The following is an 18939-nucleotide window of genomic DNA, read 5'->3' as shown; positions in this document are numbered from 1 at the left end:
ATTTTGTAAATCTTTTCTGAGAGCTTTGTAAACGAACTTTTCATGCTGTTGTTAGGAACCATATTGTTTGGAAGTAGTTTTTGAATAATAGGAGTGGTTTGGCCAGGCTAATGGAGGTTTAGGGTGATAATCATTTTTTTCCTCATATGCTATCACGGCATTATCATTATACATATATATAATTCTGTCCATGAATGAACAGGGCCGTTGCCTGTGAAGATAGCGGAGAAGGAAGAAGGGAAGGAATGAAGGGAGGTTTCCTGCAATTACTCAATAAAGTTGAAATTCAGCATGTCCAAACTTAAATTAAGCTGTGAGTCACTAATTCTATTTAAAGATCGCAAATATTGTTTATTATGTAAAGATACACTTGCTTTGTGGTACAGTTAGTCAAGGTACTAATTCAAAATTTTTATTCACGAAGAGTATCTCCGGCTATTCGATTTTCTTACTTTCATATGAAATAGAAACCTCTGAAAAACGTCTATCTGAAATTGCGTTATATCTGAAATGTTGGTGAATTCTGACAGCATGACAAGATTCATGAATAAAGGCTTATCTTTGTAAGTGACCATGGCAAACCTGTAGGTTAAAGCATCCAATACAGTTCCAAAAATGATTTTAAGGCACAAATATAGAGGCTAAAAAATGACATCTGAAGTTGCAAGTTATTCAAGGACACCACACCATCCGTAAAGGCAAAGATGCCAAGATCTGTACTCTGTGCAAACGCTAGGCAATCACCCTTAAGCAAATCCCACTTTACAACATTCAGAAATTTTTAAAAAAAGTTTAAATTCAAGGAACCTTATTGTCGGCACAGAATTTAAAAATTGCCTTGAAAAGCAATTATGTTGAACCATGTGAAAACTTTTGGAATGACACTCTACTGAGTACAAAACGTCAGAATAGTAGCCGAAAATTCTAAGCTAGGAAATATATATTCCCAGTATATATATATATTTATTCACAGTATATAAGCTAGGATCAAAATAGGCCAATCAGGAGCACATGAATGTAAAGAGTGCCTAATCAGTGAATCTTTTCGTTTGAAAATATTATCAATGGAGTCCTAAGGTGAAAACAAACTTCTTCTGTCTGTTAGCTAAGGAAGAGGTACATCACACCAGTTCGTGTTCTCTTGCAGAACCTGTTTGAAATCTTATCATACGGTCCCTTCGATCTAGGTTCAAAAAATCCTTTTTGGATCCTTACGTTCAAATGTCAGGTTTTAATTTAGTCGAAAATTAGTTATCATGACGATTTTGGATTTAAATCTATATTATGCCATTAATGAAGGTTAATGTTATTGGGCATCATATACTCAAATCTTATCCTTTTTTCCAGAGAACGTGAAAAATGCAGTACACCAAACGAAGTCCTGTCCTTTTTGGTTTCCTTTTGGTTGTATTTTTCACGCAAGAATCTATTGGATATTGTCCTAAAGGAAGCATCGATAATTTTGCATTTTGCTGTTGCAAGAAGATTTACATTATAGAGCCGTCATCTAGTTTCTCGCCAATACTTGTATCTGCAACAATAGCATCAGAGAATTCATCCACAAGTTCATTTGAAGTCAGCTCCTACGCTCCAGCATCAACGTCTTCTATAAACCCAAGCCCTAGTGCAAGTGTTACCTCTATAAACTTCAGTATATCGCCAAACACATCATCGTCAGTCGCTACAGTTTTACCAACTCCTACTCCAATTTACAGAGGAGATGCCTGTTTTTATACAGATGTAAAATTTGGGTATTATAATGAATGCTATTGCAACGAGACCAGGTATGATTATGTGGGGTTCAATAATTCAAACGGATATTACACTAAAGATGTCAATGCTACAGATTTTGATTACAAATGCTGGAACCTACCAAAACCAAAACTATACATTGCTGGTATGTTTCAGTCTGCGGAAGAATTGGGGAAGAAGCTTCTGGTGGCTGCGGACATGGCAATTGAAGAAATTAACAAAAATGACGCTGTTCTTCCTGGCTACGAAGTCGTAATGCTGAGACAAAATTCGACTAATGTAAGTCGAGCTAATTACCCAAAAAGATTAGTTCAAAATTTAATCAAGAGTTCATTTTTAAAAGTATCTTCCATTTTGTTACTTTCAAAGATCTCCTCGTTATTTTGTTTTATCAATTTTGGAGATCTAGCTCCAAGCATGAGCCCCAAACTTGCTCAACTTTTTTAAGACATTAAATGCGATGACAACGGACCCATTTTCACAAGATAACTAGAGATAAAATTGACCCTTCAGCCCCAGTGACACCCAGGAACGAAATTAAGCAGCATGAACTGGGGGAGGGAGGAGATAATAGGTACTGATTAGAGTTCGGTGCAAGACGCTTCAGGTGAATGAAAAATGATGGAAGCGCTTATTATTACAAAGCAATTTTTAAATTTAAGATAAAGGAGATAGGGAGACAAATAATGAAAATTGTTTGCATCAGCTTTTTTCTGTTGACACGCATAAGTACAGCGAATCCAAAATGATTTAGGCCAAATTGATCAGAGCACGCGCGTTTGAAAGGAAGTGGAAACTGCTCACGTGAACCATTGTGCTCTGCTCTCGGATTTCGCCGATTCGCAGAAAGGCGGAAACTCTTCGCATGTTTTCTCTGTGCGCAAATTGATTGGGCAAAAGCTGGGGGCCAAGTGGCCACTTTTACCTGTGACAAATGCTTCTAACTACCAAAAACTGTCCTTTACCAAATTGAAGCAAAATGTATCGAGCAACACAGAAATATTGGGGGTGTTGCACTCCCCCACAACCTTTATAAATTCGTCCTGTAAAATCTCTTTGTTTTGGAAAAAAAGATTATTGCTTTTGCAACAAAAATGTCATATTTCTGAGGATGACTCCTTAAAAGCTACAGACGTCTTCTTTAAAGACTGACCTGGGATTGCCTGTATATAAAAATTTACCACCAGCCCAGCGCCAGCCAAAGAAAATTGGAATAAGGAACTGGCTGCAATCCATTTCCGTTAGTTTACGAACAGCCAAGGAAGCTATGTGAAGATTACATACTCTAGTAGACAATTTTTTTATAAGAACAATTTTATAAGAACACGAGCCTCAAAACTGGTCAAAAGTTAAGAACAAACTAAGAACAAGCTGAGGCTGAGGTTCTGCAAAATGCAATGTTGAACAACGTTTTTTCTCAAAATTGAGGATTTGTAGCGATGTGTGGGTGCTTTTTCGGTGAATATTCAAATTTGTCAGCAAATTAAGGCTGTCTCACTCACTTTGTTGGCAAATGAAGCCTGAACACCTCCTTAGAGCGAAAAAGCTAGCAATAGCACTGCTTACACCCTCCCTGGCCTCGTTGTGACTCTAGCCTCCCGTTAAAAACGGTGTTCCGCGGGAATCCTTTTATCTACAAGACTGCCACAGTGAGTTTTTTCGTGTACTTTTATTTTTTCGTATTGCTTCTAAATTATGCGTAAAAATTGGTTGATTGATATTTGTAAGTTTGCAGTGTTTAAAACACAGATTGATTTTCTGATATTTTCAGGGATCCAAGAGAACCCCTTCTGTCAGTTGTAGAATATAACACTCGGGGTTCTCTGTAGAAAATTAACCTAGAAAATTCAAGGCAAATAATTTCAAGGTTAGAAGTCTCTTTTCAAAGAAAAGCTTTCATCATTAAAATGCTCATCAAATTATACCCTTGCTTCAGACTTCTTCTTAATTTGTAAACGGAAGTCAAATGTTGGAAAATCCTTGTGCTTTTACAGGCAAATTTCATCAAGAAAACAAAAAGTGTTGGTGCAGTTCGTTTTTGTGCTCGTAGAAAATGTTATGATCATAGAATTCTTAGAATTCAAACACATCTCCAATCACTTCCTAGCATGAGATAAGCACAGGCTCTGCAGTTTTGCTTGATTATCTTGCTCAAAGCCCAAAGAAGATTGCAATCATTGGTCCTGATGATGATGACTTGGCAAAAACTGTGGCTGCCATTTCTAGCCTACCAAGATATAAAATTTTGCAGGTAGTTTACTGAAAACTGTTTTATTTTGTGTGTTTTGTTAATAACTTGATTCGATAAACAACAAAATCCATCATTTAATTACAGTGGAAGTTTAAAAATATGGCCTATACAAATTTGGAATGTTGATGTAGTACTACTTTGGCATTATTTTGTTTTTCTTGTTAAGATTCTATATTTCTAGCTAGTACACTATATATATGCCACCATTACTGTTGAAATTGGTGGAAATATCTTTCATGATTGGTTTTTAAGCTTCAAATAACATATAAATACACAAGCCTCAATTTTTGACTATTCACACATATATTTAAAATATAATTCAATTTCATTTTTCTAATAACGTCATGTTTTTGGGGAAATTGTGGTAGTTTCTGTGAGTAACATTCATATTAGTTAGGTAAAATTCAAATAATTAATATAATCCTCCTATGCCAATCTGTGTATTTTCAGTACAGAAAATTTGGGAAATCCTACTTAAAGAATTTTGCATTTATTAAAAGAACAATCTCATAAGTTGCTTTGAAGTTATTTATTTTTATCCCATAGATATCTTATGGAACAAGTGCAATTGACCTGTCGACAAACCATGAGTCTTTTTACAGATACTTCTTTCGTACAAAACCATTTCTGGACTTGTTGTACAATGCAGCAAGAGTTGAAATGCTCCAAAAGTATTCCTGGGGAAAAATTGGATTGATCTATAGCAATGATGATTATTACAAAAAGGTGAATAAAATAAATTGGCAAAATTATAATATTGGTTATGTTTTGAATCCATTTCAGAGATATTTTTCTTTAAGCCTTTAAAACCACCCTCCTGTTAAAGTGCTTTTAGGTTTATGTTGAGATTGCATTGCCACCTATTTAAGAAAAGTTTGCAATGTTTTTTCCTATTAAAGAAAGCATTAGTGACCTGGAAAATAATTTGATTGGGTTCTTTTTTATTTTGACAGTTAAATGCCAACTTGAGAACACAAATGCAAGAAGCAAAAATCTCAATTAGCACTGAGGAGGATTTTGTCACAGATCCATGGACCACTATGAAACATTTGAAGGTATTAAAGTGCATTTAGAAAAGTAGCACAGCATAACAGACACAATATTTGATAATTTATACACATATATATGTAGATCTTAATGGCCTAAAGTGAAGACTATTTAAGGGCTAATATTTAAGAAGGGAACTTAGAGCAAGCTCTGTCCAGTACATAAATTGTGTGATAAATGTTAACTAATGTGATGTAGATGAATTCTTTGGTTGCCCAAATTACTAGAGCCCCTTCGGTCCTGGGCCTTAACATTCACCTTAGCTCCTTTCTTCTCCAAATGCCTTATAAGCACCCCATTGTTTTCCTCCTAATGACTTTTTGGCATCAAGTCTAATATTTTGCTAATTTTTGTCCTGTTTTACTTCAAAGGAGAGAGACATTCATGTTGTTCTTGGCTCTTTCTCTGGAGATGCAGCCAGCAGAGTCCTCTGTGCTGTGAGTACAGCTTCCTTTCATCTTTGCTTTAATTTATCTCTTGCCATGACCAGAGTGAATTTTTATTCATTTCATGTCTTTAAACATTTTATGCTTCCCATTGCTGCAGATTGACACACATAGAATTAATCTGACCATTGAAGTAACTTGCTTACACTAAGAAGTGTCGTAAAGCCCCATGTTCTGTCTTGATTTCCTTTTTGTTGTGATTTTCTCCTTTCCAAAAATGGTTAGGGAATGCCACTGTCATTGCTACAAAAAGAACAATGGGGCTTTTATTAAAAATTGATGCTTTTTGCTTTTTTGCAAAGGTATCAGCACTCCACACACTTGGAAACCTCCCTACAACAACGGTCTTATCCTTCTTTGAGGTTTCTGATTTGGGCATGAATATGTATAAAACAGAAGCAGCTTTAAGGTACAGCAAAATTCCAGAAGCCAACAAATACTCACAAGTCTTCAATTCATTAGAGACCTATAGACATAGAGCAATGAGACAATGACCGATTTGCTTTTCTAACATATTACTGTTTCAAACAATGTGGATGCCCTTAGAAGAATATGAATCTCAGAATGATAATATCACCGCTTATTGGACTTTCATTTTTGCTTTTTCAGGCCTACAAGCTGAAGATGTATGGCCCTCTTTATGTCTACCTCTTTATTGGCTATACAAGCTTAAGGGGAATTGATGGGTGCACTCTGGATCAAGTGAGATGTGCTGCCAGATACCAGTTCTTTTTCAACTATGAACCAATTACTTGCCAGGTTAGAACATTAGCCCCTTTCATGTTCCAAATGAACCTTCATATCAATGTGTCACAATCCAAAGTCTCATGAAGATCCCCAGTCATGGCTAATAAGCATTGATTTTATAGGAAATGAATCTCTTACATTGTATCAATGCTGCCTATGTGGTCTGAAACTATACACCTGCTTAAAAACTTGTTACTCATTTGTTGATAGGTTTGCCACTTAAGTTCTCCATGTGTCTCTGACAATCATTACCTCCCTGGCATCAGTGAGAAAGGATTATTTGTATGTTCATATGTGCTATGAACGCATGTAGTTTGATGCCTCTTTTAACGCATCGCTTTCCATGTACTCAATAGAGCAATAAGCAGACAAAAGGGCAATAATATGTGTATAGTTTCTTACGATTCCCATAGCAGAAACACATCACTTCCAAACAACATGGAAACTTTAGCTGATTTCTTGTCATGAACTATCCATTCGTTCATCAAAAATACAAGTATGCAAAAGCCTCAGTGACACAGAAAGCGACTGCCCAGTGTAGACCTACACAGAAATACATTCAGCAAAACTGTTCTTTAACAAATTCTTTTTCATGTAATTCGATGTGACCACTCTTGTGTGGACAAAAAGTAGAGGCAGGGCAACCTCGATAGGGGATGCTCTGTTTGGTAAATGGTTAAAAAATACGAATTTTGTACCTTCTATACAATCTTGATGAGAAAGTTTTTGCTTCAAGTCCTAAAACAAAGCAGTTCTGTTTCTGTTAAATTTGTGTGTATTGTCCACTAACTTTGCTTCTATTTGGATACTGGGGAAGTCAGTTCCTCCCTAACACTTTATCCTAACTCCCAATATTATAGCAGTCTTGGACATGAAGATTTTTTCGTTTAAGGTTGGGCAGATAAATCGAAACTCACTCAGTGGCAAGATCACCCATGCTACATGACAAAATGCACTAGGTCAATGTTTTTACTACAGATGAATACCAAATGATTTAATTTCAACCGACTAGGCTAGTGGGAAACTTATACAAAGGCTTTTCTGACTTGCATTTTTGCTCTGATTGCAGCATCACTTTGTTGCCAACTATACCATAAGACTAAACGAGACATTCTTCAACACAAGTACCAACCCTGTGGCGTCTTCAGATCAGCTAGAAGCAGCTAAATACACATACGATGCAGTTAATGCTATTGCAAGTGTGTTGCATAACGTTGATCCGGACAAGAGCAATTCCAGTAGATTTTACTTAAACTACGCTTATGGTAGTCGTGACTATGGCGAGAAGTTTCGAAGTGAAATTTTGACATATGACAAATGTGGCGCATCTGTAAGTTTATTCAAGTACCTATGTTTCTAGATTTTATTGATCTATAATGTTTTTGCAGTGTTCACAATTGGAAATGCACTCGTTATAAAGTGACGTGTACTCGTTGTTAATTGATTCATTACTTTTTTCTGTATCGATAAATGCTTCACAGGTAATTGCTATCGGCAAGGACCAAAGCTCTTTCCATACTGATTTAAGCCTTGTGTTTATTTAAAAATTTCACTGCTTAACTGGTAAAGCAATCATTGAGTTTTCATACTTTTCTGCGTCCTTCGTACGTTTACGAAATATCTTTCGTTTTCATATAAGTTTTCAAAACTTAGTTACCCTCCTTTCTTCCATTCTTTTAGAACAATGTCAGTTTTGGTAACGATGGAAACCGCTACTTCAAGATCAAAATCGTACAAATTCTTTTTGGTACGTAAATTTTACACTATCTCAATGCTGTGTGAAAAGTTAACATGTCAAAAGTTGACATGTTATATGACCAGACTGGGATAACATGTCAGATATAGTTTGTAATTAAAAGCATGGCATTTATGTACTTGTTTTATTTTCTTTATTGAGTCAGATTATTTTAGTTTTGCTATATCTCATACTTCCCTATAAATCACATATAGTGTCATTACATTTTTTATAAAGTTGTGCCGAATTGAATATACACTTAACAATTTACTATGTTGCACATGGAATTTTCATTTCCATGCTTGCTTGTTTTTCGGTATATTAATCCAACCATATGCGTTGCATATGCACTCCTAGTGAAAAAAAGTTTAATTGATTTCTACGTTGATTTTAGAAAGATGATATTTGTAATATAGATATGATTTATGAAGAATGTACGAAATGGCTGTTCTTTATCAACCTCTGCTGTATTTGAAAATCACTAATTATTGAAGATTTGGTATTGCAGGCGGGGGTGACAAAACTGTTGGTTGGTATGATGTCAAGAGAACACCAAAATTGGAGATGCCACATGTTCAGTGGCCAGGTTAGTTGCTTTTAACACCCCTGTGAATGTTAACAGATAGAGGACATTTTCTCGGTTAGTTAAATACAATGGCAAAAATTTAGTCAGCAATAATGCAAATGTCTCAAAATGAGATATGTTTCTTCAAGTTAGAGTTCCGAATGGATAGCTCAATGGTTAAGGTCCTGAATTACAGAACAATGACAGTGGGGATCGATATCACCTTAGTTGAAAACATCGGAGTCTCAAATTAGCTGTGTTTTCCAATCTAAATGTACTAAGTGGCCAAGTCGCAAATGGCCAAAGTGCTCAGCCGCATGGTAAGGCTGTTGGCCGGACCCCTTTATTTTGATCTCGTCCCATATCGTCCAACAGAAACTGGTGTCAATTGTTTTTGGCCCGTGACAATATTTGAGAGTTTGAAAACTGCGAGAAAGAGGCTGGTAATGCTTTCTCGTCAAGCTTCTTGCTCAGAAAACAAGTTTACCACATTCCCTATACTTACCAAAACCAATAAAGGATAATTTTCATATTGTAGCTTTTTATAATTGTAAACGGCGTACTTATGTATGCTTAGGTATGTATGCTTCATTGTACTGAGCAAGGATTTATTGTATGAAGTAATTGTCATGAAGTAGATGTATTATATTGTCGTCGGATGACTTAAACTCTTGTAAATCACTCTTGTCTTTTTGCAGTTGTACTAACAGTCACACACTCTCAATCCTCGTGTATTACTTCTGTCATTGTTTTCCAATAACTGATGTTGTAACTAAATTATAAACTATGGTGAAAGTAATTAAACAAAATAATCACTATTTAAACAGAAAATCGTTTTTATTTTTGCCTAACTGCCATTATTTCTGTAAAATATGATTCTCAACGCCTTGACAAAAGCTTGGGACTTTTGCTTAATTAAGTAATAAAACATTGTATTGGGAAGGAACGGCTAATTGCTTTCAAATTTGATTATATCTTGAAGGCCGTGTTTTAGGTAAAACTGCTATTGATCTAGTATTCGGAATAATCTCAATACGTGAATGATACCGTATCAAGAGATATTGGAAAGCAAAGCTATTAAATGTTGTCTTTTTTCTAGGAAACCATCAACCATACAGAGAAATCAGTAGCTCGCTGAACTGGAGATACATATCAAAAGGACTTTATATTGCTTATTGCATCTTTGCAGCCTTTGGGATACTGTTCGCCATATTTTGCTTGGTAGTTCTCATATGGAGACGCAAACACAAGTAAGTTTTTCGAGTATGGTTATTCATTGCACCTTTCTGAAAAATAGCAAAATGTAAGTATAAATACACTAGATTTTGAGTTCTTTATATAATTTTTACTGTGTTTGTATCAATGTATTTTCTATTGCAAAGTTTGGTTTTTGCACACACCAAGCTATATGGTACCAATTCTATTTTCATTGTTTATCTTACTGGAGCATTTCTATTTCACTCACTGAAAACGCATTACTCAAGAGCACTGAAAACTCATTACTACGTTTTAAAATTAAGCTAAGTGAACATTTTAACTCATAGATCATGTTTTAAAGCTTTTAACAGGTCCCAGACTGATAGCAGCTTTATTAAGCTGAATCTGGTGACCTGTATAAATATCGTATTATTATTATATTAATATATTTCTATATGTTAGATCCAGTGTGTTTCCTTTCACATTAGGTAGCTTGTGTCAGTTGTATATGTTGTTGCATCATAAAACGTTTCATATCAACGGTAACAAGACTACTTGCCAACCAGTATTGAAATTGTTGTTTGTTTGTTAATTCTGCCTTTTCCACATCATTTATACGTCCTTCAAAGAGAACATCAACAGTCATGTACGGTGCAATATCAGCAACATTCTTTTTAGTTTCGTCAGTAGATATCTGTTAGGTTTCAGCACTTGTAAGAACTTCTAATGTCAAATCATCTAATCAGCTTTTAAACACTCTTACCGATGCCTAATGATTCTTTTGTAGAGAAATTCGATATTCATTCTACTTGCTTAACATCATCATCATAATTGGCTGTATCCTTGTCTACATCTCTGTGTTCTTGTTTGGAGTTGATAACGTCATTTCTCCAATACTGACAGTGGATGAAGTTTGCAGGGTAAGAAAACGATAGCAAATTTGAACAATTTTCTAAATATTTTGGAAATATTTTTCAAAGCAGGTTTCTCTTTTAGTTGTCTTTCTCAATGAACAGTAGCTAAGTTGCACGCTCGTGGCGCGCCAACTGGATCCATCTTTCGAGAACTGTAAAAGAATTCTGACAATCTGATCTAAAAGACAATGTGACAAAGATGATATCAAATCCTCGTAAACCAAAATTGGAAATTATTGATTTTTCTCAGTGAAAAAATGATACCGTCATTAACGGTCATTAATAAATCACGCCTCAGTAATTTTCACCCACAGTTTTCTCTGCATTGGAAGCCCAGACAATTTGAAAGGGCTATGCGAAGGGAAAATAGAGAGGGGGCTTATTCGACAGAGAACGGGGATATTCAAAACATGCTACAAATGAAGGCTTATTCGAATTACTATGGTAAAAGTAAATTTTAAGTCTTTTTTATGTCAGTTGACTATCTTATTGTCCTATTTTTCCCTGTAGGCAAGACTGTGGGTATTCTCTATTGGTTTCGTATTGGTAGTTGGTGGACTGATTGCTAAACTTTGGATTGCTCAAGATGTACTGTCACGCAGGCTTCTACTAGAAAAGGTATTTTTCAGCTTTTATCATGACATCTCCGTGTATTTTATGGTTTGAAGGTAATATTTTGTAGTTTTCTGCAAGTGATGTTTTAGCTTCGAGTACAGGGAAATCTGATGAAAAACGCAATCGGTGGTGCATTAAATGCTATTTCAGCGCGTTTTTAGAAATAAATAACTGAAGGTTCCCTGTTCCCGAGTGCAAACTTCTTTCTTTTGGGCTAGGGCTTTAGTCATAAATGACTACAACATTATATATTTCAACAATGGCAACAAGGTGCATAATTTAAGAGGATTGAATCAAGGCATTCGATAGTTTGTCACTTTTTTGACAGTATCATCAGACTAAAATTTCTATATCAAGGGGGAGGGGGGTGGGGGGTTGTAACCTTCTCAGTTATCCCCAAAGGAATGGTTTTCTTGATTGTGACAAAAAGGCGATGAAAAATAGAGAAACGAATAAGGAAGCTTTTAGACCGAATGCCTTAGAGAGAGTTAGTGTGGCAAAGAAAGTATATGTTTAGAGTTTCTATACTTTGACTAGGTAAAATGTAAGATGTTTGACAGGTAAAACACCTGTGCTCATGGGTCCACTGCCAATTTGAAACAGATGCAATTGATTTCGTTCATCTAGTGGTCTTTCATGGTAATCTTTCAGATAATGTGCTCCGAATTCTTGATATCGAAAAAAGTTTTTATGACATTTACGTTAGGCCATTCTATATAACTAAATTATTACAAAGAGTGATTTTTGTTCTCATTTGACTTCAACAACTATGAATTGTGCAATCGTGGAGCTAATTTTTTTACTTGTTTTCTTTTAGCGAAGAAGAAGGAAAATAATGTTTGCGATTATTTTCGTAATCTTTTTGGTGAACCTAATCCTGCTTCTTTGTTGGCATTACATCGATCCACTCAAGCGTGTCATCGAATATATCAAGAATGAAGTGAATTATCCCTGTGATGTTGACGTAAGTTTTGTTTGTTTTGATACAACAACAATTTAACTGGGCTTCAAAACACTTACAAGGAATATTAGGATCTTGTTTATAAATCTAAACTGAATAATTTGTGCTAAGAACTTTGCAAGAGTCTTCATTATGACTCAGTTCATTGAATTGATGTTTTGTAAGCCGAACATCAAATTTTAGATTTGGCCGGACAACCCTTTCACCGTCAAAATAACTGCCGTGGAACAATGCAAGTGCAGCAATGATATAATTTGGTATTTTATCATGTGCATTTGGAAGGCTGCCCTTGTCATTATCGCTGTTTACTGGGCGTACCAGACCCGCCAAGTCTTCATACCGACGATAAACGACACCCAGAGATGTGGCACGTGTGCATATGTCATAGCTGCCTGTACTGTGATTGGCTTTATTATTGCTATGACAACAAGGCTACTTCCAGACGTCTTCTTCGGACTCGTTGGGTTCATTATAATAGTCTGCGTCACCGCCGTGCTGATCATTCTCTTCTTGTACAAGGTAAGGCTTTCATTGTCAATATTAGAAACGACTGACAGCGGATAAATCCATTTGTGCCATATTGGAAGGCTTGGTATCATCTGAATTTGTCTTTAGCAGAAGTAAATACGTTTCTTGTATGTTTTTTGGAAGGGGGGATTAGAAGCCAAAAAAAGTTTCCTAGTTTCCACGCTTTTCATTTATTTTCAAACTTCAGGAATTTATTCAAATGGCAATCATAAACAGGCAAAAACACAAGATTTTCGTTCAAAACTTGAATAGTTAGCAGCCGATTTTGTCGTTCGTTATAAGTCGTTTTTCTATAAAGCTTCCTCCTGGAACGAAAAACGAAAGCATTTACAAAACTTAAAATGGACAATGAGGGAAAGTCGGACTCTGGTTTTTCACTATTCCGATCTTGCTTGATCTGTTTAAAGTCTCGTGTGATATATGAAATGCAATATTTTTATGAAGTGTTAGGATATGAAATCAGACGCGAAAATACCTTTAAAGCTGCTATTCCACCAGTAGCAGAATTCCTATTTTCGTTCCATTCTAAATCAGAATTGACTGCTATTCAGGTCCTGTCTACACTGATACGCGTCAAAGGTATTTTTGTGATGCAACAGAAAATGAGACAGTTGAGAAAAGCTTTCCAGACTGGAATTATTGATAATGCATCATTCCATGCAGATTTTATAATATTGATAAGTTTTCAACGAGATGAAAGTATAGTGTTTTCAGGGTATACAGTAAAGGTGGGACTCGATGCAACAGTGATATGCGCAACTCTCCTCTTGTAGATTTTGCTTGTCATCTCTTGCAAAAGAAATCGGGTTATGGTCATGAGTGCAACAGAAGAAGAAGACGATTCAAACTGTTTTTCAAGGTGCTTGTCTAAATGCAATTGCTTTGGCTCAATGTGTGGTTGTTGTACGCGATGTTGCAAGGGAAATTGCCCGAAGTGTTACCTGTGTTTGGCGGTATGTTGCGCACCGTTCCTTGCCTGTTGTGCGCCGTTGCTTGCGTGTTGTTCTATGTTGTTCGCATGCTGTGGCTCGAGCTGCAGGAATTGTTGCTGTGGACCTTCCAGCAAGAGGAATGGCACAGAAAAGGCGGGAGAGCAGAAGTTTATCGTCAAAGGCATTGGTGATGATAAAAGTGCTGAGCTCGCAAGACTGCAGCGCGAGCTAGAAATGGTATGCAATATATTTTTACCCTATGATTCCAAAACACCTCCAAGTAATGCTGCTATGTGTCCTATTTTTAACGGCCTTATATTTGGAACTCTTATAATATATCAATAACAATAGGAACAATTAGGAGTGACAAAGATATTAGTTCCCTATAGCATATCGCCCAAATGTTTCGAACCATAACATTCCTCTCATTTTACCTGAATCTTTTAAAGTTATACTATTGGAAACTTATATGTTTCCCCTATTACAACTCCTGATTTTAGGGATCTTTTATACTCTCATTAGATTCGTTATTGATCATATATCAACTAAAAGTGTTTTTTCTTAAGCCTGGTTCATATACCTTTTATGCTTACGAGTAAAAGTTTAATGGAAACACTCCCACAAGGTTGTCGCCGACGTGTCGGCGATGCCCTGCAAAAGTTAAATCTAGTTCAACTTTTTTCGGCGATGTCAGCGATGACTGAAAATTTTAATGGAAACATTCATCGCAACTCCGTGTGAACACATGACTCACACTAGCCAATCAAAACCATTATGAATCACCATGCCCACTCGTTATGCACGGTTTGTTGTCAAAAGGCTCCCTAGAAGGCCTGGGTTAAGAGTATCGCCGATACGTCGGCGACACGTAAGAGTTACGTGGAAACCAGGCTTGAGAATATCATCGCCGACGTATCTCCGACTCATAAATGTTATATGGAAACCAGGCTTTAAGCCCTGGCAAAACGACTAAACATTTCACTAAACATTTTAGTCAACCTCTGTTCAGTGAGGTTGAGCAAAGTTTAGCGAGGGTGGCAAAACGTGACTAAACTTATCACTAAGCTTCACTCAACCTTTTTTGAACTGCGAGCTGTGTAGGGTTGTAGGGAATCTTGCATAAGAATTTTCTTTCGGTTTGTTTAGTTGTTTGTTAGCATGAAATACTTCAAGTACTAGAAGTGGCTCAAAATAAGAATTTGTTTAAAGAAAGGGAAAGAAAATACTTTTCAGTACATCGATGACAAAGTTAAAAAAAGACACCGTAGCGTACAAGAGGATGGAGCAAATGTCTCACGAAGGCATTCTAGAGATCTTGGATCACGTAGAGACAGGAAAACCGAGAAAAACCCTGGAAAACCTTTGAATTCCCACAGTTATGGCGTCTGCGCTAGCACAACAAATGCTTAATTGGTGGCAAAACGACTAAACATTCGCTAAACAACACTCAACAATGCTAAAAATTTTTTTATCAGAATCAAACTTTGCTCAACAACACTCGACACGACTAAACAACACTAAACAGGGTGGCGAAACGAATAACTTTTCACTCAACTTTTCACTTAACAAAAGTTGAGTGAAATATTTAGTGAGATGTTTAGTCGTTTTGCCAGGGCTTTATTCAAGAGCAGAGACAACTTTTGAGATCCGGGGCAGTTATAAAAACAGTACTGTCAATTTTCTTCTCTAGGAATTAGCCGTTTTTCTCTGAGCAGTCATAAAATTTAACATTCAGCTGCTGGGTCGGAGATTGCCGATCGTAAACGATTGCAAGACCCTCGAAGCAATTGTTTTAATATCTTCCGTTTCCTTCTTAGAAAAACAAATACATAGAGCAACTGAAACGAACAGATTTCCCGGAAGTCCGTCCAATTTGGACCCAGACTACTGAACCCGTTATTTTATTATCGGACACTTGCGATGATGATACTGATACTGATGACAACAGCAATGGGGATGACAAAGGAAAAGGCGGGAAAAGAAAGAAGAAGCGAAAACTCAAGATATTCAGCAACAAGCTGGACTTTTCGCATGTCAAAAGTAAAACAGACAGCAACTATAAAACCGGAACCGCCCCTGGTCCCGGAAAAGGGATCGGCAAAAGTAATCAGCCAGGTGCTAATGACAAGGATGGTGGTTATTCTGTACTTTATGTGAATGCAGATGATTCGGGAAACAAAGAAGAAATTGCGAAATTGAAGAAGATACTTGCAGAGGTGAGTGTCCGTTAATCTGCAGTTTTGTTGCTGTCTCAAATGGTTTCTGTTTCTCAACAAAATTTGTCTTCATAGAATAAAAAGCAATTTGTATCGCCCAAGAATGTTTAATTTAGTTTAATGTCATTTATGAATAGATTCTCCCATATATAGTATGAAAATGAGCTACTTGGGTTTTGATATCTTTCGCTCATACTTTGTTTGATCTTTTAACTTTCAAGATCTGTTTGGCTTTGATTTTAGCGAGATGCAGAAATAGACCGACTCAAGTATGGCACGGGTAAAAAGAGTGAATTTGAGATGATCGATATTGATGGATCTAAAGAGAAGGAGGCCATGAAAAAGGGTCTTGAGAATGATGACAAGCAAGGAAGCCAAAAGAAGCCTTCTGAAGATGACCTGGATAAGCTTCTTAATGAACTTGACACTGAGGAAACACCGCGGGGTATTTACGACGGGAATAAGGGCAAGTCGAAAATTTTCGGACAGAAACTTGATTGGTCGCAAATTCCCTCTAAACTTCGTTCGGCTGGCATGATTTCTCACGATGCTGCGGCCAGCAAAGGTACAACCCCAGTCAAATCTCCACCGAAGACTAGTAAAGTGAGTCCATCCACAAACAACTCGTCGGGTAACCTTTCTAACTCGTCTTCACTTGATACACAGTCAAGCAGCAATCAAGGTGCGTATCAGAAACGGACGCCGAATTTCAAGATCTTTAACGAAAGAATCGACTACAGCAATATAAGATCGAAAATCAGGCCAATGCTTTCGAACGACCCATCTCGAAACTGCTCTTCGTCAAATGATAATGGTAGCGTGCGTGTTTTGAACGCTCCAGTTGATTATGGCAAAAAGCAGCGCAATCCCTCAATACAATCTGGTGGATCTTTGAATAAAGTAGATAAACCTAAAGACACGCAGATCAATAGCAAAAGTCCAGGTATATCTGAAGGCCCAAAAGAAATCAATGTGACATTTCCTTCAGGTCAGTTGACTACCCCAAGTGACAAAAGTACCAACAAAAGCACAAAACCAAGTGACAGTGTTTTCGATGGTGCCGCAAAAGAACCTGCCTCAGAGGGAATCCAAAGTCAAGGATTCAACGTAAAACTGACGCTCGATTTAAAGACTGAATCCGGGCCAGCTGTTAGTGAACCTGAGAAAATGAAATCAGATGTAAAGATTGTGAACGACCCGAAAGTTTACAGCCATGTGAAATCCAATCTGACTTCAGATCAATCTCCAAAACCAAATCCAGAACCTTCCGTCGACTCAAGGCAATTTGAGAAACCAATTTCTGATGTTAAGATTTCAAATGATCCAAAAGATTACAGCCAAGTAAAGTCAAAGCTTATCACAGAGCCCCCTGTGAAACCAAATCCAGCGCCATCCATGGAAGCAAGCCAACTTGAAAAACCAAACACTGATGTAAAGATTTTGAATGATCCAAAAGATTACAGCCATGTAAAATCAAAGCTTATTGCAGACCCACCCGCGAAACCAAGTCCAGCGCCATCCATGGAAGCAAGCCAACTTGAAAAACCAAACACTGATGTAAAGATTTTGAATGATCCAAAAGATTACAGCCATGTAAAATCAAAGCTTATTGCAGACCCACCCGCGAAACCAAGTCCAGGGCCATCCGTGGACGTAAGCCCTCGTGAAAAACCAAGCACTAATGTTAAGATTTTAAATGACCCAAAAGATTACACCCATGTGAAGTCCAAGCTCATCTCGGACCCACCTTCAAAACCAAACCAAGGGCCTTCTGTGGAAGTAAGCCCTCGTGACAAACCGAGCACTAACGTTAAGATTGTTAACGATCCAAAAAATTACAACCACGTGAAATCGAAACTCATACCGGATCCACCTTCGAAACCAAATCCAGACAGTACTGTCGCATCCAGTCCTCGCGAAAAACCCAACACCAATGTGAAGATAGTGAATGACCCTAAAAATTATGGCCATGTAAAATCGAAACTAATACCGGATCCACCTCCAAAACCTAATGCGGATAAATCAATGGATGCAAGTCCACGTGACAAACCGACTTCAAATGTAAAAATCTTAAATGACCCCAAAAACTATAGCCACGTGAGATCAAAGCTGTCGGTAATGGGGCCGCCCCCAGATATGAAAAAAAGCAATGTCAAGATTGTTAACAAGCCTGCAGACTATTCACACGTCAAATCAAAACTTCCTTAAGTTATTTGAAACTGTTTATATCCATATCTTGATGTAAAAGACAACGTAGCATTTGCAAACAACTGTAAATAAGCATTCGAGGAAATCTGCTCTATCTTTTTTGACTTTGAAGAAAAAATACCTATTTTTATGAATTCTCTATTTCACCCTTACAATGTGTCAATTTATCAATCTTATGACAAGGTCTTTATGACGTCATCAGTATGCTTTTAATTTTTTTTCGGTCAATTAGACGCCAATTTAAGTTTTTTAATTCAGGCCCTTTTCGTTTTATGCCAAAAAAAGAGATATAGAGCAGAAGTTTTAAAGCTTCTATTTTTGTCGTTATCTTTGAGTAGAATTTCTACCATAAATAGCTGGTGCTCAAAATGTTTTTTTCATACTAACAGACTGCTTTTGACTGGTGTACAGATTTCTAAATGTAACCGCCAATACATTACCCAAACAGGGTAAAAACACACAATTTTGCGTGACGTGTAAGTGTATTTTGCAATACAGTCCATTTACTATAAACATGATAGAGACAAGTAATTTAGAAGGGTCTTACTCAAGTAGTTATTACTTCATTCGCTCCTAGATGAGCTGTGCTCTTTGTCGCAGATATACCGTATGCCCCCCCCCATGCTTCCCTGAAAGTCACAGCTACCGATTTTTGCAGTCGTTTTCACGCAAATGCGCTGATTGGATATTGTACATATTTGTGATTTGGCGGTAAATATATTTGTATAGTCCCTCGTTTATGAGAAGTGATTTTAAATGATCGATTTGATTACTGAAATGATGTCACTCTTTTGTTTTCGAGCTTTATGCATTAACCAGGGTTCT

At 36.9% G+C, this 18939-nt stretch overlaps 1 protein-coding gene across 6 annotated transcripts in view; it reads left to right on the top strand.

The window, feature by feature from the left end:
• Positions 1 to 18892, top strand: part of LOC135691605 (uncharacterized) — a 36155-nt gene extending 17263 nt beyond the window's left edge. For 5 of the 6 annotated variants that reach the window (XM_065209503.2, XM_089112235.1, XM_065209502.2 and 2 more), the window contains 17 exons: positions 1348 to 2031; positions 3860 to 4003; positions 4550 to 4729; positions 4957 to 5058; positions 5422 to 5487; positions 6106 to 6255; positions 7313 to 7573; positions 7924 to 7990; positions 8487 to 8564; positions 9643 to 9793; positions 10528 to 10660; positions 11165 to 11272; positions 12087 to 12233; positions 12414 to 12749; positions 13532 to 13927; positions 15508 to 15906; positions 16150 to 18892. In XM_065209503.2, coding sequence (XP_065065575.2) covers positions 1360 to 2031; positions 3860 to 4003; positions 4550 to 4729; positions 4957 to 5058; positions 5422 to 5487; positions 6106 to 6255; positions 7313 to 7573; positions 7924 to 7990; positions 8487 to 8564; positions 9643 to 9793; positions 10528 to 10660; positions 11165 to 11272; positions 12087 to 12233; positions 12414 to 12749; positions 13532 to 13927; positions 15508 to 15906; positions 16150 to 18114 — 5355 coding nt within the window. In that variant the 5' untranslated portion in view covers positions 1348 to 1359 and the 3' untranslated portion in view covers positions 18115 to 18892. Of the gene's footprint in view, positions 1 to 202; positions 314 to 1347; positions 2032 to 3859; positions 4004 to 4549; positions 4730 to 4956; positions 5059 to 5421; positions 5488 to 6105; positions 6256 to 7312; positions 7574 to 7923; positions 7991 to 8486; positions 8565 to 9642; positions 9794 to 10527; positions 10661 to 11164; positions 11273 to 12086; positions 12234 to 12413; positions 12750 to 13531; positions 13928 to 15507; positions 15907 to 16149 lie in introns of all 6 variants that reach the window. The other variant, XM_065209505.2, reaches the window with a different exon arrangement.
• Positions 18893 to 18939: the final 47 nt, after the last annotated feature.

Source organism: Rhopilema esculentum, chromosome 13 (assembly GCF_057945365.1).
Source record: "Rhopilema esculentum isolate cy_ngs chromosome 13, ASM5794536v1, whole genome shotgun sequence".
NCBI classification, from domain to species: domain Eukaryota; kingdom Metazoa; phylum Cnidaria; class Scyphozoa; order Rhizostomeae; family Rhizostomatidae; genus Rhopilema; species Rhopilema esculentum.
Note: the sequence above shows the minus strand (reverse complement) of the source record. Positions and strands in the feature narration are given on the sequence as shown.